This window comes from Grampus griseus, assembly GCF_964374135.1.
Source record: "Grampus griseus genome assembly, chromosome: 16".
Taxonomy (NCBI): Eukaryota; Metazoa; Chordata; class Mammalia; order Artiodactyla; family Delphinidae; genus Grampus; species Grampus griseus.
Genome location: NC_139010.1, coordinates 74,541,888 through 74,567,122, shown reverse-complemented (window position 1 = coordinate 74,567,122; position 25,235 = coordinate 74,541,888). Strand labels below are relative to the sequence as shown.

The 25,235-nt window shown below is 41.5% G+C and overlaps 2 protein-coding genes and 1 pseudogene across 3 annotated transcripts in view; 2 read left to right on the top strand and 1 right to left on the bottom strand.

Moving 5' to 3' along the window:
• The window catches only part of EIF3A (eukaryotic translation initiation factor 3 subunit A), a 33,528-nt gene extending 14,485 nt beyond the window's left edge, over positions 1 to 19,043 (top strand). Inside the window, exons 8-22 of the mRNA XM_082673614.1 lie at positions 1,826 to 1,930; positions 2,305 to 2,403; positions 3,903 to 4,019; positions 4,265 to 4,450; positions 5,070 to 5,417; positions 6,067 to 6,171; positions 6,258 to 6,371; positions 7,863 to 7,985; positions 8,529 to 8,682; positions 9,488 to 9,672; positions 12,076 to 12,164; positions 12,751 to 13,466; positions 15,852 to 16,053; positions 16,768 to 16,949; positions 17,807 to 19,043. Of these exons, the coding sequence (XP_082529740.1) occupies positions 1,826 to 1,930; positions 2,305 to 2,403; positions 3,903 to 4,019; positions 4,265 to 4,450; positions 5,070 to 5,417; positions 6,067 to 6,171; positions 6,258 to 6,371; positions 7,863 to 7,985; positions 8,529 to 8,682; positions 9,488 to 9,672; positions 12,076 to 12,164; positions 12,751 to 13,466; positions 15,852 to 16,053; positions 16,768 to 16,949; positions 17,807 to 18,036 (2,955 nt within the window). The 3' untranslated portion in view covers positions 18,037 to 19,043. The remainder of the gene's footprint in view (positions 1 to 1,825; positions 1,931 to 2,304; positions 2,404 to 3,902; positions 4,020 to 4,264; positions 4,451 to 5,069; positions 5,418 to 6,066; positions 6,172 to 6,257; positions 6,372 to 7,862; positions 7,986 to 8,528; positions 8,683 to 9,487; positions 9,673 to 12,075; positions 12,165 to 12,750; positions 13,467 to 15,851; positions 16,054 to 16,767; positions 16,950 to 17,806) is intronic.
• Positions 19,044 to 19,644: 601 nt separating this feature from the next.
• On the top strand, positions 19,645 to 20,527 carry LOC309834652 (non-selective voltage-gated ion channel VDAC2-like; annotated as a pseudogene). The gene has a single exon. The product of its transcript is annotated as a non-selective voltage-gated ion channel VDAC2-like (transcript).
• Positions 20,528 to 23,049: 2,522 nt separating this feature from the next.
• NANOS1 (nanos C2HC-type zinc finger 1) lies at positions 23,050 to 25,071 on the bottom strand (the record flags this gene model as incomplete). Its single annotated transcript, XM_082673477.1, has 1 exon — positions 23,050 to 25,071. One exon carries the CDS (start codon positions 25,069 to 25,071, stop codon positions 24,196 to 24,198), a length of 876 nt encoding a protein of 291 aa, XP_082529603.1. The 3' UTR covers positions 23,050 to 24,195.
• Positions 25,072 to 25,235: the final 164 nt, after the last annotated feature.

The following is a 25,235-nucleotide window of genomic DNA, read 5'->3' as shown; positions in this document are numbered from 1 at the left end:
GTTTGCATCTGCTAACCCCAAACTCCCAGTCCGTCTCTACCCCGCACCCCCAGCAGCCGCCAGTCTGTGCTCTATGGGTCTGTTTCTGTTTCATAGATAGGTTCATTCGTGTCATATTTTAGATTCCACATATAAGTGATATCATATGGTATTTGTCTTTCTCTTTTTGACTTCACTTAGTATGATAATCTGGTTGCATCCATGTTGCTGCAAATGGCATTATGTTTTTTGTATGGCTGAGTAGTATTCCAGTGTGTGTGTGTGTGTGTGTGTGTGTGTGTGTGTGTGTGTGTGTATTTATATTACGTCATCTTTATCCATTCATCTGTTGATGGAAATTTAGGTTGTTTCCGTGTCCTGGCTATTGTGGATAGTGCAGCTGTGAACATAGGGGTGATGTATCGTTTTTAATTATAGTTTTACCCAGATATATGCCCAGGAGTGGGATTGATGGGTCATATGGTAATTCTAATTTTAGTTTTCTGAGGAACCTCCATACTGTTCTCCATAGTGGCTGCCCCAATTTACATTCCCACCAGCAGTGTAGGAGGGTTCCTTTTTCTCCACACCTTCTCCAGGGTTTATTTGTAGACTTTTTGATGATGGCTATAGAATAATTTCTTGATAGGAATGAAATCAGGACTGGGGGAATTTTACTTGAATGCTTGTATCACATCTTATTCCTATAAACATACAAGGGCATTTACAAGGGAAGTATTCAAATGCTGTGGGACATCAGTCATGCACGCATTTTGCACTGGAGATAAACCTAGAGTGCTCGAGAGTGTGGACATCCTCCTGTCTTGGAGATGGGATCTGCCGACAGTTGCCTCAGTTTGGAACCTAGTCTGTAGGGGTACGTGCTCCTGTGCTTTGGGGGTCTTGGTTTGTTGGCTGCAGTTGTTCTTTCTTTGGGTTAGCAGTTTCCAACAAGTAAAGGATAAAGGTCACATGCACTGCATGTAGTTAGAGCACAGGTAAGATAGGATTTGGTAATGGGCAGTTTTGGAGTTTATAAAATTATACCACTTTTTTGTCTCCTTTGTGAGGGCGGTTTATGCAAGCAGCATCTTTATTGTGAAAGGAAGTTGAGTTCTATTCAAATATAAACTTAAAATGTATTAAACTGTAACTTTTTTTAAAGTACAAATCATAAATGTAATTGCATAAATTCTCAAAAGATTTTTCCAGTCAACACTCTCCCATTTCCCCCAAGAAGAACCACTGTCCTGATTTATAACACCACAGATTAATTTTGCCTGTTTGTATATTTTATATGAAATTTAAATTTCACATAAATGGAATAATATGTGAAATTCTTTTCCTCACCATCTGGGAGATTTATTCATGTATTGAATGTAGCTGTGCTTTCTTTGACCGTTTCTGTATATAATGTGAACCTATCCCTTTTTGTCCTGAGTTTTTTTTGAGTTTGTGGCTATCAGGAGTGACGCTGCTGTAATAACTTCTGTGTGATAAAGTTGTTTGTAAACTGGTATTTTACTTGTTACTGATAATAAATTAGTCGATGTTGGCCACAGAAATTGTCTTTGTAAATATTTTGATTGTGTTGATGAGTTTTTATTTCCCTTGTAAATTCTTTTGGGGTTTCACTGTAGAGAGCTGCATAATTTGGGGCAGGAGACTCAGAGTAGTGGTCCTGGATTTCTTTTTCATAAATTTCAAGGAGGTGAGGTTGAGGCTAGATAATCTTAGAGTCATATCCCAGATTTCCAATCTTATATTTTTCTTTAATTTATAATCATTTCAGAATCCCAGTTGAAAACACCTTCAGCATTTAAACCTTTTGTTTTGCTTACTGTAGGTCAGATTCAATGTGCTACAGTATGTTGTCCCAGAAGTAAAAGACCTTTACAATTGGCTAGAAGTCGAATTTAACCCACTAAAACTCTGTGACAGAGTCACAAAGGTAAGCTTTGGTTACATTACCACGTAGCCAGCCCTGTTGCAGTTTTAGGTTGTATTTTTATTTGTTAAGAGAGAAGTGTTGTCCTGTGTGTCTGAATTTGGTGCACATTTCATTGTCTTTTTTTTTTTATGTCAAGAGAAAAGATATTTCTGATGTGCTAAATAAACCTTTGGAGGTAAATTAGCAGCATGACTAATTTAGCCATTGCTGTCAGTCACCTTCAGACAACAGTCAATAGCTGCATATTACCTTTTGTATTTCTTTGCATTGTGTGGTGGTTTTGTATGTTAAGAAAATTGAAAAAAAAATCTCAGGTGTTTTAGTATTTGTCGTGTAGAAAATATAACTCTTTTTCAATTTAATGGATTTTATAGGTTTTAAATTGGGTTAGGGAGCAACCTGAAAAGGAGCCAGAGTTACAACAGTATGTCCCACAGCTGCAAAACAACACCATACTCCGGCTTCTCCAGCAGGTAAAGATGAAAAATATGAATGTTTTATGGACGAACTGTAATTTCTCTCTTGATTGTTTTGATCACAAAACTAAAAATGTAGGAATAGCCTAGAAGATGAAAGCCTCCCCAAATTCTACCCTCCACCAAAATTAGTTTTATTATTTATCTGTTTGATTTGAAAAAACAATTATGTGATTCATAACTGCTTTTGTCTCTTTTTTGTTGACCACTGTCTTCGTACATTTTTCCTTGTTAGCTGTTTATGTCTTATTCCTTTTAATACCTACGTAGTTTTTCATTGGCTAAAGGTACCATGATTTATTTATACAGTCTATTGATGGAATTTTTTTTTTTCTTTTTTTTTGCGGTACGCGGGCCTCTCACTGTTGTGGCCTCTCCCGTTGCGGAGCACAGGCTCCAGACGCGCAGGCTCAGCGGCCATGGCTCACGGGCCCAGCCGCTCCGTGGCATGTGGGATCTTCCCGAACCGGGGCACGAACCCGTGTCCCCTGCATCGGCAGGCGGACTCTCAACCACTGCGCCACCAGGGAAGCCCTGATGGAAATTTTTTAGTTTTTTTGCTGTCATAAAATGTTGCAGTAGTGAGCATCTTCTGTACTTGTATCTTTGCATTCTTCTGTGATTTCCTGTAGCTAAGAAGTGGAATTAGTCATGGTCTACACATTTAAAGCTAATAGATCCTCAAAGATCGGATTCATGGGCCCTCCCACCAGTAGTGAACAAGAAATAGAAAGCCTTTTTTCCTGCTAACACTAAGTATTATCAGTATTTTTTTTTTTTTTTTGGCTGCACTGCGCGGCCTATGGGATCTTAGTTCCCTAACCAGGGATAGAACCCGTGCTCCTTGTGTTGGAAGCACAGAGTCTAAACCACTGGACCGCCAGGGAAGTCCCAGTATTGTCAGTCTTTTAACGTATTTTAGCCCACCTTTGTACTTAAGTTTGAATATTATGGTTTCTAATATGGCTTTAATGATCCTGTTTTGTCTTCCATTTGTTTCATTGGGGGGGGGGCTTTTACTATATGTTCACTTTCATATTTGTGCACATTTCATTGACCTGCTTTCTCTCCTGTATGTGAGCAGTGTTATTTCTTATGTGCTATACAAATAATTGAAGGTTAATTAGCAGTATAACTAAGTAGTAATACTGCCAGTCTCCTTCAGACAAATAAACAATTTTATTAAGTGTTCAGATGAATTAGGTAAGTAGCAGGTCTCTATCTACAAATATGTGACCATTTAGGTGTTTTTTTTTTTAATGAAACTAGGATATGAAAGGATTATGTGATGGTTCAAAATATAACATAATCCTTTGAAATAGCCTTGGATTGTAATTCCAGCTCCAGCAATGTACTGTTAACATACTCTGAGCTTCAGTTTTCTTTTCTTTGAAAAATAGGCTAAATTTCTACTTTCCATGGTTGTCATGAGACTCCACATAAAAATTGCTGAATAAATGATAGCTGTTATTACTAACCTTGTGTTTTTTATGCAGGTGGCACAAATTTATCAGAGCATTGAGTTTTCTCGTTTGACTTCTCTGGTTCCTTTTGTTGATGCTTTCCAACTGGAACGGGCCATAGTAGATGCAGCCAGGCACTGCGACCTTCAGGTAGGTGCTGCAAGGGGACTCTGAGGTTGGAGGCCTTTGAGGACGAAAAAAACGCATACTCTTTGTTTCTCAGCTTTTGGTACAGTGGCACCCTTGTAAAGCTTTATTGAATCAATCTTCTAGCTTTTATATTTGACATTCTTCAGTTAATTTTTTATTTGAAATTTTAATCAAGTTATTCATTTGTAGAATGACTATATTTGCATGTAAATTTAACTGTTGATAATACCATTTAATTTTCAAAGGTTCGTATTGACCACACATCTCGGACCCTTAGTTTTGGATCTGATTTGAATTATGCTACTCGAGAAGATGCTCCAATTGGTCCTCATCTGCAGAGCATGCCTTCAGAACAGATCAGAAATCAGCTGACAGCCATGTCCTCAGTACTTGCAAAAGCCCTTGAAGTCATTAAGCCAGCTCATATACTGGTATGTATCTTTGGGAGAAATGGACTACAGAATTTTTGAGGGGCCCTTATGTCTTTCACAAAAAGGTTTGAGACGATGTCTGAGAGAAGGGATTTATTATGTATTTCCTATTGACATTTAGTTGTATTTGATAGTTTTGGTATTTTTTATCAAATATCTTTATCAGATATACAGATCTTTGAGCTTCCTTCCATGGGATAAAATGATAACACTACTCGGGTAATGTGATAAAAGGAGTACTGTTAAACCGTACAATAACAGACCACATGTGATGACCCTCCAAATAGGGGAGTGCTATGATTGGGCTTTTCCTTTCTGCTTCAGTTGTTTCTTGTTTGTGAGCTCTGTTAGTATTCCACCTTGGCTTGAACACTTTAAAGTAGATTTGGTTCAGGGAAAAGTCAACCTAGCAGATAAACGTTCTTCAGCTACTGTTAAAGACTTCAAGTAGGAGTAGCGCCATAGTATTTGGTACTGGGAACCAGTAGCTTGAATAATGTTATCGTCTGTTATTAACTGCAGATGCATGTAAGGATAATATATTAGGATTATGTAATATTTTTGATGTCTGATACCATGGTATGTCGCTTAAATTTTTTTAATGCATTTGTTTTTGAAGCAAGAGAAAGAAGAACAGCATCAGTTGGCTGTTACTGCATACCTTAAAAATTCACGGAAAGAGCATCAGCGTATCCTGGCTCGCCGGCAGACAATTGAGGAAAGGAAAGAGCGGCTTGAGAGTCTGAATATTCAGCGTGAGAAAGAAGAGCTGGAGCAGAGGGAAGCTGAACTCCAGAAAGTACGGAAGGCTGAAGAAGAGAGGCTGCGACAGGAGGCAAAGGAGAGAGAGAAGGAGCGTATCTTACAGGAACATGAACAAATCAAGAAGAAAACTGTTCGTGAGCGTTTGGAGCAGATCAAGAAGACAGAACTGGGAGCCAAAGCGTTCAAAGATATTGACATTGAAGTATGTAGCATATTATGCATTAAAAACTTCACTTTTATTCGGGTCTCTTAGAAGCACAGTTCTTTTTTGTTTGTTTTTTTGAGGTACACAGTCCTCTCACTGTTGTGGCCTCTCCCGTTGCGGAGCGCAGGCTCAGCGGCCATGGCTCACGGGCCCAGCCGCTCCGCGGCATGTGGGATCTTCCCAGACAGGGGCACAAACCCGTGTCCCCTGCAATGGCAGGCGCACTCTCAACCACTGCGCCACCAGGGAAACCCAGAAGCACAGTTCTTTACCATTTATTGGTTTATTTTGGGTTATTTGGTTATTTCACTCATTTTGATACAGCTAGTTCATTAATCTCTGAAGTAAGCATTTGTTTTTAGTGATGCTACAGTTTTTAGCCACTGTTGAAGTGGAGTTTGGATACGGTAGAATGGAGGAATAAGAAATAGATGTTAAGATTACATTGTTTTTCCCTACAATCAAGTGGAAATAAGGCTATTTTAAAACATTTTTATATTGCCTGAATTTACCCATTGCAAACATTTGCCCATTATAAAGAAAGTAATTTAGCATATGTTTCTAGAAAGAAATGGTGCTCCATATTGACTGCTATGCACTTCTTTTATACTCTTATTAATTATGGTGCGTTTGTATTACTTTTCAGGACCTTGAAGAATTGGATCCCGATTTCATCATGGCTAAACAGGTTGAACAACTGGAGAAAGAAAAGAAAGAACTTCAGGAACGCTTAAAGAATCAAGAAAAAAAGGTAAATGAAAGAACTGGTGAACTTTAACATGCCAAGTTTAAAAGAATTTTTTTTTTTTAAACAACACTTGTTTTCATGACATTCAGATTGACTACTTTGAAAGAGCTAAACGTTTGGAAGAAATCCCTTTGATAAAGAGTGCTTATGAAGAACAGAGAATTAAAGACATGGATCTGTGGGAACAACAAGAAGAAGAAAGAGTAAGGTTTTCATTTAATTATATTTTCAGACTGTAAGCTATAATGAAGTCCTCTGCCAGTAATGGGAACAGGGTTTCAAAGTGATTTTTGTATTCTTTTGCCAGATACGGTGCTTTAATGGCTGCATGCTAACAGATTGGTAGACAGACAGATTTTCAGAATAGAGATTAAAAAATGAAACTTGTAAAATACAAAGGATAGCTGAAAAATTTATTTAAAAAAACCCAGCAATTCACATGCCATATAATTCACATGCCGCATAATACAATTCACATGCCATGTATTTCACCAATTTAAAGCGTGCAGTTGATGGTTTTAGTGTATTTACAGAATTGTGCAACCTAATTTTAGAACATACCCCAAAAGAAACTTCATACCTTAGCAGTCACTCCATTTTCTCTCCACTCCCTCAGCAGCCACTAATCTCCTTTCTGTCTCTAGACTTGCCTGTTCTGGATATTTCTTATAGATGGAGTCATACAGTCTGTTTTTTTGTGACTAAACAGCTCCTTCTATAGTTTTGTTAGTCTGTATTGTATGTATTTACCTAACGATACAAAAGCAACATTTGCAAATGCTTGTAGCGGCCACATTTGTAGTAAAAACGAGTGACCTCATTCCAGTTAAAAAAATAACCACAGGCAGGAGACAACACACAGCTATGGAGGCTGCCCCTCCTTCTTGGTTCCATTGGATTGTTGTCATTCTGGGCCTAGTGTTGCCAGTTTTTCCAGTTTTTTTAGAAGTTGTAATTTGTGTGGTAATCTTAAAATGTATGAAATTAGAAAAAGAAGTGTTACAGACCAGCTAAAATGCTTAAGAGGATTTGCTCCATGTGCCCTGAAACCTTTTATTGTTTCACTTGGAGCACAAAGGAAAAGCCTTTCCTATATGAGTAATTCATCGTGCCTTAACCTCCAGTTTTTGGTTTTTTTTTTTTTTTTTTTTTGGCGGTACGCGGGCCTCTCACTGCTGTGGCCTCTCCTGTTGCGGAGCACAGGCTCCGGATGCGCAGGCTCAGCGGCGTGGCCCACGGGCCTAGCTGCTCCGCGGCATGTGGGATCTTCCCGGACCGGGGCACGAACCCGTGTCCCCTGCATCGGCAGGCGGACTCTTAACCACTGCGCCACCAGGGAAGCCCTCCAGTTGTTTTTAAGGAAGAAAATGCGTTAAATAATAAAGCCATAGTGCCTATTATACCAAGAGGTATTTGTTATTTTGTTTTACTATATACATTTCAGTTTTTCCTCTATAAATGTTGTGGTACCATGGGGTTAAAACTGTTTCTTACAGATGCTCCAAGTTGTCTTTACCCATCTTCTGTCCCTGATTGTCTTCCTAGGGATGTGTTACCCTTCCATTTTTATGGCAGAATGGAAGGGGCAAAGGAACTTCCTGTAATTCTTCAAGAACATTTGTCAGGAATTGGGGATAAGTTAGTAAGCAGATAATGAATACTTTGAAATTTAACTTTGTATCATATATTTGCAGATTACTACAATGCAGTTAGAACGGGAAAAGGCTCTTGAACATAAGAACCGAATGTCACGGATGCTTGAAGACAGAGATTTATTTGTAATGCGGCTCAAGGCAGCACGACAGTCTGTTTATGAGGTGAACTTACTGGTTTCAGGGAAACATCTATTCATGAGCTTTTGGGTTTTACCTTAAGGATTCTTCTTTAACCTTGGTGGTACATTCTGTCTTGAGCTAACATTTATAATCGTCATTCAAATAATATTTTAATAGAGGTATCTTGAAATTATTTTATAGGCCAAGTAACCATCACTGTGAACAAATTTTTCTGAAGGTGAAAGTAGACTGATAAAATTTGCTTTTGGTACAAGCTTTTGTTTATTCTTTGATTCAGAAAGGAAAAAACTAGATCGAAGTGTCTGCTCTTAGTTTCTGATTTAATCATTTGATTTATTGTATAAAAATAAACCCACTGGGTATAGGTAATATTGTCAGTTAAAAATTTAAAAAATTCGACATGCGAGAACTTCAGTCATTTGGAAATTTGACTTTTATACTTAATGGTTGCTTTCTGTGGTTCCACGAAACTTGCAATGATTTTGTAAACTTAAAACTTACTGCCAGTCTGTAGCCCTTGAAAATTTGATTGTTTTTTATTTTTTGGTAACCATTCAATTACAGGAAAAACTTAAACAGTTTGAAGAGCGATTAGCAGAAGAAAGGCATAATCGTTTGGAAGAACGTAAAAGACAACGTAAAGAAGAACGAAGAATAACCTATTATAGAGAAAAGGAAGAGGAGGAGCAGAGGAGGGCAGAAGAAAAAATGCTGAAAGGTAAAACTATATAGACAGACTGGAGGTATATGGGAAGGGTGGTGATAGGTACAGTTTGTACAGTCTTACTTAGAAAATAGAGGAATGTGGAACCAAGATGATTGGCTTCTTTTCTTTTTTTTCCTTTTTTTGTTTTTTTGCGGTACGCGGGCCTCTCACTGTTGTTGCCTCTCCCGTTGCGGAGCACAGGCTCCGGATGCGCAGGCTCAGCGGCCATGGCTCACGGGCCCAGCTGCTCTGCGGCATGTGGGATCCTCCTGGACCGGGGCACGAACCCGTGTCCCCTGGATCGGCAGGCAGACTCCCAACCACTGCGCCACCAGGGAAGCCCAATGACTGGCTTCTTAACTGCAGCTAACTAGTTTTCAGGTTCTGACAACCCAGCTTGTAGTTTTCTGCAGTTTGTTATCTGTGAGGGTGTTAGGTCCTCTGCCAGCTTATTTCCACATTTTTGGTGTTCTTTTGAAAATTCTGCCTTTTTATTTTTTATCACTGTAGTCTATATAGTGTTAACATTTATTGAGCAACACATGCCAGATGAAGTCTCTCAGATGATCCTTTATCTGGCATCCCAGATGCTCAGGAGTTGGGGGAGGGCTGCTCCTTTAGTTGTGTTGAGCGGCATAATACTTGTGTTCTTGAATATTTCTGATATTCAAGTTTAACTGATTGTAAACTCTTTTAAAATTCTTAAAAAGAATTTCCTTCTACATTATGCTGCCTCTTTAATACCAGAGAAGTAGACCTAGCACTGGGGGAAGCGCGCAGGTAGGAGGCACACTTTATAACCTGATACGTTGTACAGAGCGGGAAGAGAGAGAGCGTGCTGAACGGGCGAAACGTGAGGAGGAGCTTCGAGAATATCAGGAGCGGGTAAAGAAATTAGAAGAGGTTGAAAGGAAAAAACGCCAAAGGGAGTTGGAAATTGAAGAAAGGGAACGTCGTAGAGAGGAGGAGAGAAGACTTGGTGATGATTCACTTTCTAGAAAGGTAAGTATAGACATCACTCTGTTTTTATGTGATGTGTGTTTATCAGCCAGGTCTCTTGCATGATGCGTTTGGTCAATGCACATGTCAGTGTCTGGGCTTGGTGTTTTAAATCACATTATTCACGTTTTTTTCTAAGTCTGGTATTGCTTTGTCTTCCCAAAGACAGAAGGTTCCTAGGGGCAGTGGGGAGGGGATTAGAGTTGTCTTAGCAAAGTTTGGATTTTATAATAGGCTTCAGTTTAGAATACTTAATTCAGTAAGAACTAATCCCATGAAACTAAGTATTTGACAAAAAGTAACACAGTCGTATGGAAGAGGGACTGTTTTGGTTCCTTGAAAGGAGTTACTGTGAATTAGGAGGATGATGTGAGGGTACTCAAAGATGAATCTGGGGGACCAGCAGTATTCAACATCCCTTTAGGAGCTTGGTAGAATGCAGAATCTCAGGCCCAATGCCAAATCTTCTGATTCAGAGTCTGCATTTTAGCAAGAGTACCAGGTGATTCAAATGCTGGTCTAAATGTTTATTTTTAATATGCATTCATGTCCAAAACTGACCTGTGTTTCTCACTTTATCTTGTGTAAAGGGGGGTATCTCTTTAATCCCCTCTTTTGGTGGTGACATTGTACCTACTTAACCACAGTGTTTTGAACCCCTCCCTCTCCATTCTGTCCCTATGCTCCTGCCTTAATTCAGATTGTTTCTTTTGCCTGTATTACTTACTCGTCTTAACTATTTTCCCTGATCGTAATCTTCCCCAGCTTCACATCTTCCTCTATACAGTGGCCTGCTTGGTTTTTCATAATGCATATATGATTGTTACCCCTGCTCTTGGTTTCAAACCTTCCTTTGAGTGGTACTCATTGCTTAGAGCCAAAGGTAAAAAACATGCCTTAGCCGTCAGGGCCTTTTATGTTTATTGCTTTTTTCATTAGTTTCATCTATCACCATATTCTTCTTAGTCACCTATACTTTAGCTATTCTGAGCTAGTTTTATGCTTTATCGTGTCTGTGACATCTGCCTGCATGCTCTTTGTTTTTCCTGGGATGTGTCCATGCTGCCCTTTAAATAAAATACTGCTTATTTTTTAAGGTTAGAGGTGAGTAGCTGGAGGTATGTGTGCCACACTTGTATCAAATGCTTAACTTTACTGGAGGACCTGCTACTAGTTATCTTTGTAGCCTTCAATTTGTTTTATAATATATAGATAAATTTTTAGTTTTGTTACTCTTGTTGCTAATTCCTATGAGTATTCTTTTTCTGTTGGGCACTAAGTGCTGTATGTGTGAAATCAGAGTTACAGTGTTTGATTTGCTACATCCTGTTAATTTGCTTCATCTTCTGAAGTAGATGAGGTAAATCACCCGTGGTTATGGGTTTCTAATTCTTTTCTTTTCATTAGTTTTTGAAATTCTGTGTTCGTCCTTTTTTTTGTTGTTTCTGTTTGTGGGCCCCCCTCTTCCCTTTCAGTTGGAGAGTCTTTAGTTATCTCTTAATGTTTAACATGGTAACTAGTATATGCGGCTTTATTCCTGACATTTGGTTTGGTGTTTTTTATTTGCTTCCATGTCCCTGCCACTCACCCCTTCCTTTCTTTAAGCCAAACTTCAGAAGTTTTCTCAGCTCATTTGTTGTGCTTTTCTCTATTCTTTTAGTGATTACCATCTGTTCTTTTCAAAGTCTAAACTGCAGTGTGTAAATTTTGAGAACTCTTCCCTCTCTTCAGAACAGAACAAAATTTTGAGCACACCTTAAGTTTTATTGCCTCCAGTGCATTAAAACAATGCTAATCTCTCTATTTAGAAATCATTTAACAGTTTTACAACCTTGTTGGCAACATGATTTAGTTTAAAATATGTTTACACTGTTTATCACCTTTTCCCCTTTGCAGATAAGTTGTTTTGTAGAGTGTATATTTTATCAAGTATTTTTGTGTATGTCTCAAAAGAGGTTTTGTTTTTCTCTCTCAGTTGAATAATGGTTCATTGGTTTGGCCAGTTCAAAGTCATCCTCCTCCAGAAGTTTATAGAGACCTGTGCTCAGGGTCCTAGTACATAATGGGAGGAGGGTTCTTGATAATAGTCTTGTTCGTGTTACTTTTGTAGATACTCTGCTTTATTCCTTGGAAGCTCTGAGCATATGGTCTGTTATTCACCCGTTTTGGCATGTGTGCCCTGTCAGTCAGGATTCAATTTACTTAGAGCAGATAGAATTTCCTTAACTTAGGGAAATTTTTTCTCCTTTTCTTCTGGCCTTTCACAGTCCATCTCTTTTAAAGTTTCACTTATTCTTTTCATCTCTTTGTCCTCTTGTTACTGGCTCTTTGAGATTCCTGCTCAGTTTATATGTTGATCAGTAGTGTTGCTAATGTAGTGCCTCTCATTACCTTTGCTCAATGTAGGACCCTCGTTGGGGTGATAGAGATGCAGAAGGCACATGGAGAAAAGTACCTGAAGTAGATTCTGAGTGGAGAAGAGGCCCACCAGAGAAGTAAGTAGAGTTAAGGAAAATAGTACCAACAAATCATAGATCCTGTTAATATCTTATCAGTGTTTTTCTCATTTGGTTTATTTTGTAGGGGTGGGGAAAAGGGAGTCATGAAGAATTGTACACATGTCTGTTACTGAAATGTTTGCTTCAGTGCTGCTGTAATTACTGACTTATAAATATCTTGGGAAATATGTGCTTCAGTTTTTTTTTCTTTTTAATTCCCTAAACTAATAGTATTGAGGTTAGAGTAAGAATGAACAGTTCCATAACATTTTTCTCATCGTTTTGAAAGCTTGTAGTAATAGATTTAGAAATTGCTAAGGTATTCCTCATAAAGTGCAGATAACCTTTTTTTTTTTTTTTTGCAGATAACCTTTTAAAGGCACTTGTCTGCTTATTGGTTTAATTAATTGTTGATGTAAGATTTTGGATTCATGTTGTTTTTTAGTGGAACATACTCTTTTAGGAGTAGGATTAATGAATTTAGACTGAAGTGATTTTTAGAAGTGAGTAACATCACTCCCAAAAAGATCACCTGATTTTAAGAAAATTTACTCTTAAAGATGTTTGGGTTGTTACTCTGTAGGGAGTGGAGACGTGGAGAAGGGCGGGATGAAGAGAGGCCTCAAAGAAGAGATGAAGATCGACCAAAGCGTTTGGGGGATGAAGAAGAGAGAGAGTCCTCTCTTAGACCAGATGATGATCGGGTTCCCCGGCGTGGCATGGATGACGACAGAGGCCCAAGACGTGGTCCTGATGAAGATCGGTTCTCTCGCCGAGGGGCAGACGATGACCGGCCTTTTTGGCGTAATGCAGATGACGACAGGCCTCCCAGACGAATTGGCGATGAAGACAGGGCTAGCTGGCGTCAGGCGGATGATGACAGACCACCTAGACGAGGACTGGATGAGGACAGAGGCAGCTGGCGAACAGCTGATGAGGACAGAGGACCTAGGCGTGGGCTGGATGAGGACCGGGGGCTGCGCCGAGGAGGTGCGGATGAGGAGAGGTCATCCTGGCGGAACGCTGATGACGACCGTCCCAGGCGGGGCGTGGATGATGACCGGGGTCCCAGGCGTGGGCTGGATGACGATCGAGGACCTTGGCGGAATACCGACGATGACAGATTTTCCAGGCGCAGTGCAGATGATGACAGATTTTCCAGGCGCGGTGCAGATGATGACAGGGGGCCTTGGAGAAACACGGATGATGATCGGATCTCAAGACGGGCTGATGACGATCGGATTCCCAGAAGGGGTGATGACTCAAGACCTGGTCCCTGGAGACCATTTGTCAAACCAGGTAAAATTCTGGTATTCAAGAAACCAGATTGGATGCTTTATAGATGTAATCTGCTTGATTTGTTTGCAAATACAATGTGAAATTCTACACCAGCTAATCTCCACTGTTCTGTAGAGGATAGCAAGTTATTTCAAACAAGGAGATCAGATCTCAGGTGACAAATTACAGTTTGATTGTTAAGTAAGAAGCGTTCTTTTCAAATGCAAAAAGTGAAATTTTAACAGGCTTATGACAGAGGTTGGGCCATGTTACTACGATTTTTAGATAAACTGGTCTTTTATCTTTCCTTGAATATTTCTGCAGTGACTTTTATGTCAAAAGCTTGCCTCTGAGATCTTTCACACCAAAACAACTGGCTTCACCCGCTTTACTGCTTTAGTGATACATGCACTTTGTTTTCCTTCTTCCTTGTTGACTGCTTCTTTGAGGGCCCTTCCTTCTGTACCCGTCCCTAAGTATCGGTGTTCTTCAGGTTCTGTCCTGGACTAGCCTCCTCATATAAATAATGAAAAACAAAATATACTTAACTAAACATTTATCTGTACTCTTGCCAACCATGGGATTATGTTCATGAGAGGAGCCCATTTCTTTACTTTGTCAGTCTTAGGCCTGCTCATCCTTTCATACTTTTTATTATTCTTGAGTAATGTATACAGGTCTGTGACTTCTGCTACTGTCTTCTCCAGATGACTTCTCCCCTTACCTTCAGACCTGTGTTTCCAACTTTATATTGCACCTGTAAGTGTTACTGACACTTCCAACTCAACCCATCAAAACTGAACCCCCGCCTTCTCCAATACACACACACATACACACTTCAGGGGCACCACTGTCCATCTAATTGTATAAGATGGGAGTTCTTTGCTCTTTCATCCTTTTTCTTCCATCTTTTCAGTAACCATTGTAATTTGTTCTAAATGCAGATTTGAGCAGCTTCCTGCCCTTTATCCTTAGTGCTTTCTGTGGCATACTTGTGCTTCTTCTCACTTCATTCCACTGTGAAGCTTTGTGACTTTGAGAAAGCCACCTAACTTTTCTGTGCCTTGTGTAAAATGGGGATAACAGTATAGTAGATTCTCATTAATTCGTGATAGTTAATGTAATATAAAGTCAGTGAATACTGAACCATTGCTCTTAAGGGAAGTACCAGGTTAGGTTTCTGTGAGCCCTCTGGTCAGTTTTTCAAGCAGTCAACACATAACCTTGTTTTATTTTTCTGTTTAAAGACAGTTTATTTAATGTATGTTATTGATTCATTAGCGTTGAACTTATGGCCAGCAGCACTGTAACTCATTCCTGAAAGAAGCTTATCTAACACATTTACTCTTTCCCTAAGGCATATCCATTGCCTTCTTGTGCTTGGGACTGCTGGGGCGTAGGGCTGGTGGTGCACTTAAAAACTGAAGTCACCAACAGAAAGCACAAAAATGTGGTACTAACTAGATCACCAAAAGGCTACTTGTTTAAAGTAGGAGAGCTGCAGCAAGAAAACAGCATTGTCTTGTTTGTCCTCAGCTGAGAACAGGCCCGTCAGGCGACTCAAATATTTTGCCACTCTGTATGTGTCTGCGAGTGACTTGTAAAAGTGCTAGAGTATTAATTTTGGGATTATAGATTTTAGCAAGTAGCAAATTAGCAAGTATGGAATAATCTGCTTAGCTCAGCACTATGGGTAGGATTGAATGAGCTAATACAGGCAGAGGCGTTAGACTAGTTCTGTGGCACACAGTAATATAAATGTTAGTGACAATAATAATTATTAGCCTTGCAGCTGTGATACATTTTCATTGAAATCTCTGCTTCCTTTGGTTTCTTTTTGTGCATGCGTGCGTATGTGTGTGTACATGTATATATTGTTTCTGGATTTGGACATCCCATGGCTAAGTGTGAGATATTGAGCAGGGCCAAAGGATTTATCCTTATTTCAGGACTTTTTATGGGTGGTAAATGGTGAGGGGCATGAATGTGAAAGGAAAGAGTCTTTAGTTAGAAAGGTTTTGAAAATGTTGCAAGGTATAAATGAACTAGTAGTTGGGGTTCTGCCTCTCAGAGGTCTAGATCCTACCCCTTACCCTTTGAGTTTTCTGCTTAAATGACTTGTCTTTACCGTCAGAACAGATTTTTATCCCTGAAATCTCTGCATATGGAACATTTAACCCAGGCTATAAAAGTTCCTATATGTTATATGTTAGAAAAACAATAATAGGTAGTCATAAATAGGAGTTGGTGGTTCCATGAAATGAGGTAAATGAATTGAGTTGGTGTTTTAAAATGAGGCAGAGCGTCTTCATTAGCATCTGTAATGGTGATGGGTTAACGTCAAGATTTATGGCTGCCAGTCTGTTTCTTGAGTGGAAAATTTTTTTTCTTTTTTTAAAAACGTAGGTGGATGGAGAGAGAAAGAAAAAGCCAGAGAAGAGAGTTGGGGTCCACCTCGAGAATCGAGACCATCAGAAGACCGTGAATGGGATAGGGAAAAAGAGAGAGACCGAGATAATCAAGATCGTGATGAGAACGACAGGGATCCGGAGAGAGAAAGAGACAGAGAGAGAGATGGGGATCGAGAGGACCGCTTCAGACGGCCAAGGTTTGATATTCTAATTAAAAAAAAAAGTGTCTGTGGCATTACAGTTAGGATTCTTTTAATGCTCTCTTATGCGTTCCCAACTATTTTTGAAAAATGGTGCTCATCCCCTTCACTTCCCCCAATTTATCTAGTAGAATCATAGTGTAGATTTTAAAAAAATTAGAGGTCATCTTAATTGAACCAGTTCCCTCTCTACAGAGTGAGGACATGGAGGCTGGAGCTGTGTGGCTGGCTGTGGGCTGTGTAGCTCTATGGCAGTGGAACCAGTCGAGGTTCTTCACTGCCAGTTGCTTTTCCCTTGTGGTTGAGGTCAGTTTATTGCCTTTAAATTATTAAAAGCCTCTTTACTTTTATTAGTAGTAAGAATTCTAGCTTACTTCCTCTGGTCAAAGTGGCTTTGTACTAATCTAGACCAGTACAGTTCAGTACAGTTTCCTGCAAGGATGAAAATGTCCTGTATATGTAATGTTTGTCTGGTAACCAGCAGTCACGTTTGACTGTTGAGCATTTGGAGTGAGTAATGACTACTGTGTTGGACAGTGCAGAGCCAGGTGTTCTCATTTGACCTCCATGCCTGAGGCATCAGTTGGAGGTCAAGTCACGAGTTGAAACTATTCCTGTTACTATTTGCTAACTTGGATGTGATATATTCACTTAAAATTAACCCGTAGAGTCTAATGACAGAACTTAACGTGTCATTTTGAATGGCTACAGGGATGAAGCTGGCTGGAGAAGAGGACCAGCTGAGGAATCTTCAAGCTGGAGAGATGCAAGTCGTCGTGACGACAGGGAGCGGGATGACCGCCGTCGGGAGAGGGATGAGCGCCGTGATCTGAGAGAGAGGCGAGATGACAGAGACCGAAGAGGACCTCCTCTCAGACCAGAGCGTGAGGAAGGTAGAGATGTTCTTTCTGTATGACCGCTGAACCCTGGAGAGCCATAATATATGAGGGAATTTGGGGTTTTGCTATGTCTTAAATTTGTATGAACACCAAAAACAAGATGGACACGTAGATCTTTTATTTCATTTAGAGTTCAAGGTTCTCACAAACTTACTCACTGGTTGCTTTGTGAAGTTTAGCTCATCTTTAAATTTAAAGTATAGTAGTAGACTAATTCAATGGTGTAGTAAGCAATACCTATATTGATTTTACAGAAAGAGTTTATTTTATGTAAAGAAGGAAAGAAGTAAGGTCCTGGTAGATAAGCACAAAGTGTAAAACATTCTTTCTCTGGAATTGTAACAATGGAAGCTTTAGTAAAAAAATGCTTTGTTTAGTAGTTGCCTCACAAGCTTTTACTATTTGGTTTGTTACAAACCAGATTGTAAGGGTATTTCTTCTTTGATAGCCATAATGAAATATATTGTTTCATTTATTTTCTGTTAAATCTTCTTCAACAGGAGCCAAAAATCCTTTAAAAAATTTTTATTCAGCCAGATTTTTGTCACCTTATCCTAAATTAAAAAAAAAATTAGGACACTTCCCAGGCCGGTGATTTCTTCTTGCTTGCAACTTATATTTCTAAGTCTGTATATTGTTTTGAAGGTTTTTCAGAAATTGTATCAAAATGATTAAAGTGTATTTATTTAGCTTTTATTGTTTTGTTTTTTTTTTTAAATGATTCTCTATCACTATCTTCAGTACAGGATTTCCAAGTAATTTGAGGCATTCCTTTTGCTTCAGTTCTGTTTAGTCTGAGCTAATAGCATACAGTACAAATTTATTCTCTCTCCTTTTTTTTAAATTAAAAGTAAGTTCTTGGAGACGTGCTGATGACAGGAAAGATGACCGGGCAGAAGAGCGGGATGCCCCTCGTCGTGTTCCTCCTGCAGCTCTTTCAAGAGATCGAGAAAGAGATCGAGACCGAGACAGAGAGGGTGAAAAAGAGAAGACCTCATGGAGAGCTGAGAAAGATAGGGAATCTCTTCGTCGCACTAAAAATGAGACTGATGAAGATGGATGGACCACAGTACGACGTTAAATCTCAAGATAATGGACTCAGACTCATGTCTTCACATAGGTTTGATCACATTCAAGGAATTATTATACTTGTGCTTCAACCAATCTAAATTGGACTCTTTAATGTCTCACCATAACACAAAAAGCATGAACTTGTATTAACCCTATGTAATAGGTTGATCATGCACCGTATCCACAGAAGGTTGGAAAACCATGCCATTTTTTGGAATTTGAGGTGTTGCATTGTTTCATCAATCATTTGTTTACAAAAAAGAAAAACTAAAAAATAAATTTAAAATGGGAATTCTTCAGGTATTCAGTAACACCCGTATCTTGGTATAGAACTGATCTTTTTTCTTTGATTTCGAAGTACCTGATATTAATTTGGAATGGAGTAAGATTCTGTTATAGAAAATGTATTTGAAGACGCTAAAGCAGAGAGCTGAAACAATTCTCACACCACTAGCGGTTGAGACGTACCTCTAGGTATTTTGAGGTATTTACTATTTACTAAATTTAGAAAGTTTTTAGGTTTACTGTAAGTGCAGTAAGCATTACACACACCGGATACAAAGGAATTTTCGGTAGATTTTACTTGAGAGAAGGTGAGTATAAACCAATTTGCAGTCATTATTGTAATGACAAGAATACTGCTAAAGTGTGAATCCAGAACAGATACATACAGCTTTTACGTTTTAAAGCATTTGGTAAACTGTTGCTGAGTTTTTTTCTGTTGCCAATAGCAAACTGCTTTTCCATTTATGGAGAATTCATGCCTTTCAAGCATTTTAAATATGACAATATTTATAAATGTGTGGTTTGGAGGAATTGTTTAAATTGTTTTTCCTAATTTCCTTTCTCTTCGGGATAGATTCTTTCACCAGGTAATTTGTAGTAATGACTGTGTTGACTTCAATTCTGGAGTGTAGTAGCTATGTTAAAGATTAACTATTTGGTCTTATTGAAGCCAACACAGAACTTGCTGCTGTGTTTTTTCTTCAATGATAAATAAAATACTTAGAGAATTTGTTTTAGTGTTGATTTGTGGTTACAGTCAAAGTGTTTTGTTTATAATGCTGAGCTTGCGTATTCAGTTGAGGTTTTTTCACTTGAGTTTTTACCAGTGCTGTTAAATTTTTCACTGTTGGGTATCAAAGAACATAACCTAAATATAACAGAAAGCAAACGTGGCTAGGATGTTTCCACTAAAACGTCCTCCTCTGTTCCTTGATGAACCCCTTAGTTTCCTTGTAAAGCTGTTCTCTCTGTGAGTACAGTGTGTGTGCAGTACATCTTGGGTTTTCCCTTGAAATTAGAAAAATCATAATTGGTTTCACAGAATGTTAGTTGCAAATTTATAGTGGCTGTAGGCACTTACATTCTTCCTGGTGTGAGTAGTGGTGAGAATTTCTGTTGGTATAGCCCTAAGGCCAGAAGAGGGAGTATTGATGCTTTTTTAAAACTTAATCAGATGCAGCCTCTCCTTTTCGACGTTAACAATGATAGAAACCACTTTAGAGCTGCAGCCGGACCCCGAGCGAGCCGAGCAGCCTCAGCTGCTAGCGGGGTGGCAGCGGCGCCTCCCCCTCCCCCCCAGGAGACCACCGGATCACCTCTCCCCTTGGCCTCGCCATAGCGACCTACGGACAGAACTGCCCGCGGCCAATGTGTATTCCTCCATCATATGCTGACCTTGGCAAAGCTGCCAGAGATATTTTCAACCAAGGATTTGGTTTTGGGTTGGTGAAACTGGATGTGAAAACAAAGTCATGCAGTGGCGTGGAATTCTCAACATCTGGTTCATCTAATGCAGACACTGGTAAAGTTACCGGGACCTTGGAGACCAAATATAAATGGTGTGAGTGTGGTCTGACTTTCACAGAAAAGTGCAACACTGATAATACTCTGAAATCGCTCTTGAAGACCAGATTTGTCAAGGTTTGAAACTGACCTTTGAGACCACCTTTTCACCAAACACAGGAAAGAAACGTGGTAAAATCAAGTCTTCTTACAAGAGGGAATGTATAAACCTTGGTTGTGGTGTTGACTCTGCTGGACCTGCAATCCACGGTTCAGCAGTCTTTGGTTATGAGGGCTGGCTTGCTGGGTACCAGATGACCTTTGATAGTGCCAAGTCAAAGCTGACAAGGAATAACCTTGCAGTGGGCTGCAGGACTGGGGACTTCCAGCTACACACTAAGGTCAATGATGGGACGGAATTTGGAGGATCAGTTTATCAAAAAGTATGTGAAGATCTTGACACTTCATTAAACCTTGCTTTGACATCAGGAACCAACTGCACTCGCTTTGGCATTACAGCCAAATATCGTTTGGATCTCACTGCCTCCATTTCTGCAAAAGTCAACAACTCCAGTTCAGTTGCAATGGGCTACACTCAGACTCTGAGGCCTGGTGTGAAACTTAACTGTCTGCTCTGGTAGATGGGAAGAGCATTAATGCTGGGGGCCACAACCTTGGGCTTGCCCTGGAGCTGGAGGCTTTAATCCAGCTGAAAGAAACCTCTGGGAATGGATATCAGAAGACATGGCCTTAATATATTTCCAGTGTCACCAGCAGGCTTCCCCCGCCTCCACCCAGGAAGGTGATCAAACCAAAGGATGATCTAAAGAGCTGTGTTTTAAATATTTAGGCAGTTACTTGTTAGCTGGTTTCTAGTTGAATTGGCTATCTAGTTACCAATGCTGCAGTCGTGCAGTCACCTCTACATTATTTAAATGTATTTAACTGTTAAATGCGCTACCCACCAATAATGAAATAGACCTTTATGAAAACTGAAAAAAAAACACTTTAAAAAACATTTTTCTTAATATCTGGATTTCAAACAAGTGAAAGTCTTAAAAGGTCCTCTTTTGTGAGGAGAGGGTCTTTCCTTTTGTAACAAGTGAAAAAACTTGGGGCAGTAACCTGCTCTGTCTTAAGTTACTAGAACAGGACTGTGCCTGGGCCATCACAGATAGGCCGCAGCAGACGATTCATTTACACTGGTTTGTTTAGATGAGTTACAGATGCGTGTCCCAAGTTCTTTGTCTTGGGTATTGGAATCAGAGCACAGGGTAAAGGCAGAATAGTCTGCAGCTGCTGTGATGCTGCTCTTAGGTTTCCACTCTCAAGGCCTCACCACCTTACCCCCTCCCCCACTGTTTATTCACAGGTGTCAAAGGAAAGCTGAACGACCAACCTACTCACTGTCTTCCATGTTGCCAGTGGTTTCTGCATTTTTATTTTTATTATTTATTTACTTTTTTTGCGGTATGTGGGCCTCTCACTGTTGTTGTGGCCTCTCCCGTTGCGGAGCACAGGCTCTGGACGCGCAGGCTCAGCGGCCCCGTGGCATGTGGGATCTTCCCGGACCGCGGCACGAACCCGTGTCCCCTGCATCAGCAGGCGGACTCTCAACCACTGCGCCACCAGGGAAGCCTGATTTCTGCATTTTTAGTTGGGGATATTATTTGTGTCAATATGGATGGGTCTGAGGGCAGAGACAATGGCCCAAAAAAGACTCGACATCCTAGTAGTTGTCCATAGTGGCTACCAGGAGGAGGTTGGCGCCTATATGGTGTGGCATGATTTGGCTGTAGACTGATTCATGATTTCATACGTCTAATTGAAATATACAGGAAATTAATGGAATGTTCATATTGTAGCTAAGAACAGATTAGAGAATTAGGACTAACACTGAAATTTTTCTTTGAAGTACATGTGTATTTGTGGTATAATTTTAAAATATAAAGCAGTCTGTGCCTGCACAGTTGGTGAAGCTCTTTTGAGGATTCCATACTTTTTTTTTTGGCCAAATATGCAGTCTGTTCTTATGAAAACAACTTCATGACACTATTGTGGATACTTTTTAACACTTCAAAAAATTGGGTTTCTTTTACCCTAAATTTAGCTTTTTCAAGTGTTTAAAACATGTTTCAGATTGAGAGTTGCTTTTAAATGTATTAGCGTGGTTAGTAAACTTTTCGTAAGAGATCTCTGCAAAACTACTGATATTCCCTGTTCATGTGTAAAATACTGGGAGTTAAAGTTAGCTGGAGAACAGGCAAATTTGGGGGCTGATATGGTTATAAGTCACCTTAACCATACCTTCTGGTCTGGAGAATGCACCTCTCAGTTAATAATGACTCTTGAAAAGGTACAGTTAGAGCAGTGGCAAGAGGTAACAGGAATTCATGTTGACCTGAAAACTCCTTAAAAAGCAAGTCTAATTTAAACTGGTATGTTTTCTAGCAAAACTGAAGAAAATAAGTTAATTTCATGGTTTTATTAAGCTACTTGAGTTTAGGCCTAGTCAAGTGGATTATTTTTTCCTGACCAAGAAATCGTCCTGTCCATCCCCCGCCCATGCACCTTCCTTTGACCAATAAAGGCTCATAGCTATCCCCAGTGTTTTTTTTTTTTTTTTTTTGCGGTACGCGGGCCTCTCACTGTTGTGGCCTCTCCCGTTGCGGAGGCACAGGCTCCGGACGCGCAGGCCCAGCGGCCATGGCTCACGGGCCTAGCCGCTCTGCGGCATGTGGGATCTTCCCAAACCGGGGCACGAACCCGTGTCCCCTGCATTGGCAGGCGGACTCTCAACCACTGCGCCACCAGGGAAGCCCCCCCAGTGTTACAGCAGCTTCAAAGGATGTTCAAATCAGGCAAATTGGCTGTGAAGGAAGTTAGTTGTTTACCATGAAAGCAGTCTAATTTTTAATAACCTAGCTAAGCTCTCCTGGAACCTCTATAAGACTAAATCTCTTGCTGGTATTTTCAGAGAGTGATTTTATACATTTCAGATGACTTCATCTTAATTCATTTCCATTTTTGCCTTCTGTGTCTGTCCTGATGGTAGATATGGCGTGGTGCTCACTACAGTGGATTTGAAAATGAGGGTGGGAGGTTAAAGTAGGAGTCAAGCACCTTTGCTAAGGATTAGATTTAATCTCATTTATGGATAACTGGTGGGATTCCAGAAAGAGAAGGATAATCTTCCAGTGAGAATGGGAACATCAGAGAGGCTGTGTTCCTTGTCTCCTGCCCCCCCCCACAATAGTTCCTTTAATTAGTGCTTATACCAGTTTGAGGACTGCCTCTGATGCTTAAAGCCAACACAGCCCAGAGTGGAACCTTCCTGAACCCAGGTTATTACATTGACCTTCCAGAGCTCAAAGGATTCCATCTTATATTTAGTTTGAGAGGCAACAGCTGGAATGAGCTTTCCACTATTCAGGAACCCTGAAATTGAGCAATTCAGACAGTGAATTAATACTACTCCCTTTTGATCTGAAGGATGACAAATGTTTTGCAAAACTGGAATGGGGTGGGGGGCATAGACAAAAGGCCAAGTACCAGAGTTAAAGGCAAGATTAATGAATTAACATACTGTATAAATGCACAAGTTTTTTTAAACAGCACCATTTTCAAGTGTGTACACAACATTATAACTTGGCACGACTTTTAAAGGTGGAAAACACTAGTTGCTCGTTCAGTAATAAAAGATCTGGTACATAAAAGGATAAGGAGCTGTATTCTACCTGCTACATCCAGCTAGGACAGAAACAAGCCACAAGGAGGGAACACCCACCCAAACTAATACTGGAAAGTTTACTAAGCCTTCACTTAATGATGCTACCAGGCAGGGGGGCTTGCTTCGCCTGGAATTATAATAACTGATTAAGGACAACAGAAATATTACTTGTTTCAAACAATAAAAGTCATTTTGCTGACATTCCATAAAATCGCCAGTTCAGTTAAGAGGCTTTTAAAAAAATATTCTAGACCTAATAAAGTGCCTCCATTCATAAAATTAAACATCCAAGATTAGACTGAGACAATTTCATACTGATGCGCATCTAAAATAGGTCGACGTATAAATAAACAGCGCCTCTAAGTTGCCACATTTCAGTTAGCGGAATACCCAGCCTTCACCGTCTGGATGTGCACAAACCAGAGATAAATCAAGACTTTAGCGTCTACTCTCAACCGCTCTTCGACAGGAAAGTACTCAGTACCGTCGGCTTCCTTTGAGAAAACCAAGACGACATCCCAAGTTGAGCCAACTGCTGAGCTCCATGCTCCCCAGCAGCAAGGGAGAGAGAGTGCGCAGACCAAATACGAGAGTGGGCAGGCGGCGACCCTGGTGGCGTCAGGTGGCAGCAGCAGACCGGAGCCCGGGTCCTCAACGCAGCTTCTTGCCGGGCAGGCCGTCCCTGGCGCTGCGCGGCGGCGGGCGGGTGGCGGGCGGCGGCGGCACTTTGGAGAGCGGACAGTACTTGATGGTGTGTGCGTTGTCACCACTGGCGCCGCACAGGGGGCACGTGTAGCGGCGCAGCACGGGGCACAGCACTCGCCCGTCGGGTCCCTTCAGGATGTGGGTGGTGTAGAGCGCCACCGCCTCCTTGTTGTTCCGGCAGAACACACACACCTGCAGCTCGGGCTTGAGCAGCCGGGCGGCGGCCGCCCCGGAGGCGGCGTGCAGCCTGGGCTCAGCCGCCCACGCCGCGGCCCGCTCCTCGCGCGGCGCCACTTCGGCGGTGGCAGCAGCGGCGGGGGCGCAGCCCAGCAGCACGGCGGCGGCGCGACCAGCGAACGGGCTCAGCTCGGCAAAACGCTCCTCCAGCAGCCCGGCCTCGGCAGGGTCCGCGCATAGCTCTAGCGTGCGCAGCTCCAGCGCGCCCCCCAGGTAGCGGCCCCGGGATCCCGGCTCGTCGCTGTCGTCGTCGTCGTCGTCCTCGTCGTAGTCGGGCGGCCCCAGCGCGGGCCCCAGTGTCCCGGGCCCGGCCCCAGCGTGGGGGGAGCAGCACGACGAGGAAGAAGAGGAGGGCGGGGAACCCTCGCCGCCGCCGTCCCCGCCGCGGGCGCAGCCGAAGCGCGGCTCGCCGTCCACCGCCTTGGTGATGAGCGTGGCGAGCCCCAGGTAGTCGTTCCACGAGCTGAAGGGTTGCGGGTGCACTGGGCGCTGGGAGCTCACGTAGCGGGCGCTAGGCACGAGCGCCATGGGCGGGGGTGCACGGCCGCGGCGGGGCGAGCGGGGCGCCCAGGGAAAAGCCTCCATGGGTGGGCTACGGGCCGCTCGCGCCGCCTCCCCGCCGCCGGCGCGGGCCGGACGGAAGGGACGCGCTAAACCTGCCCGCCGGCCTGCCTCGGGGTGGGGCCGCTTCGCCGCCTTTTATCGCGCCCCGCTCCTCCCCGCTCCCGGCTTCGTCGCCTCGGCCCTGC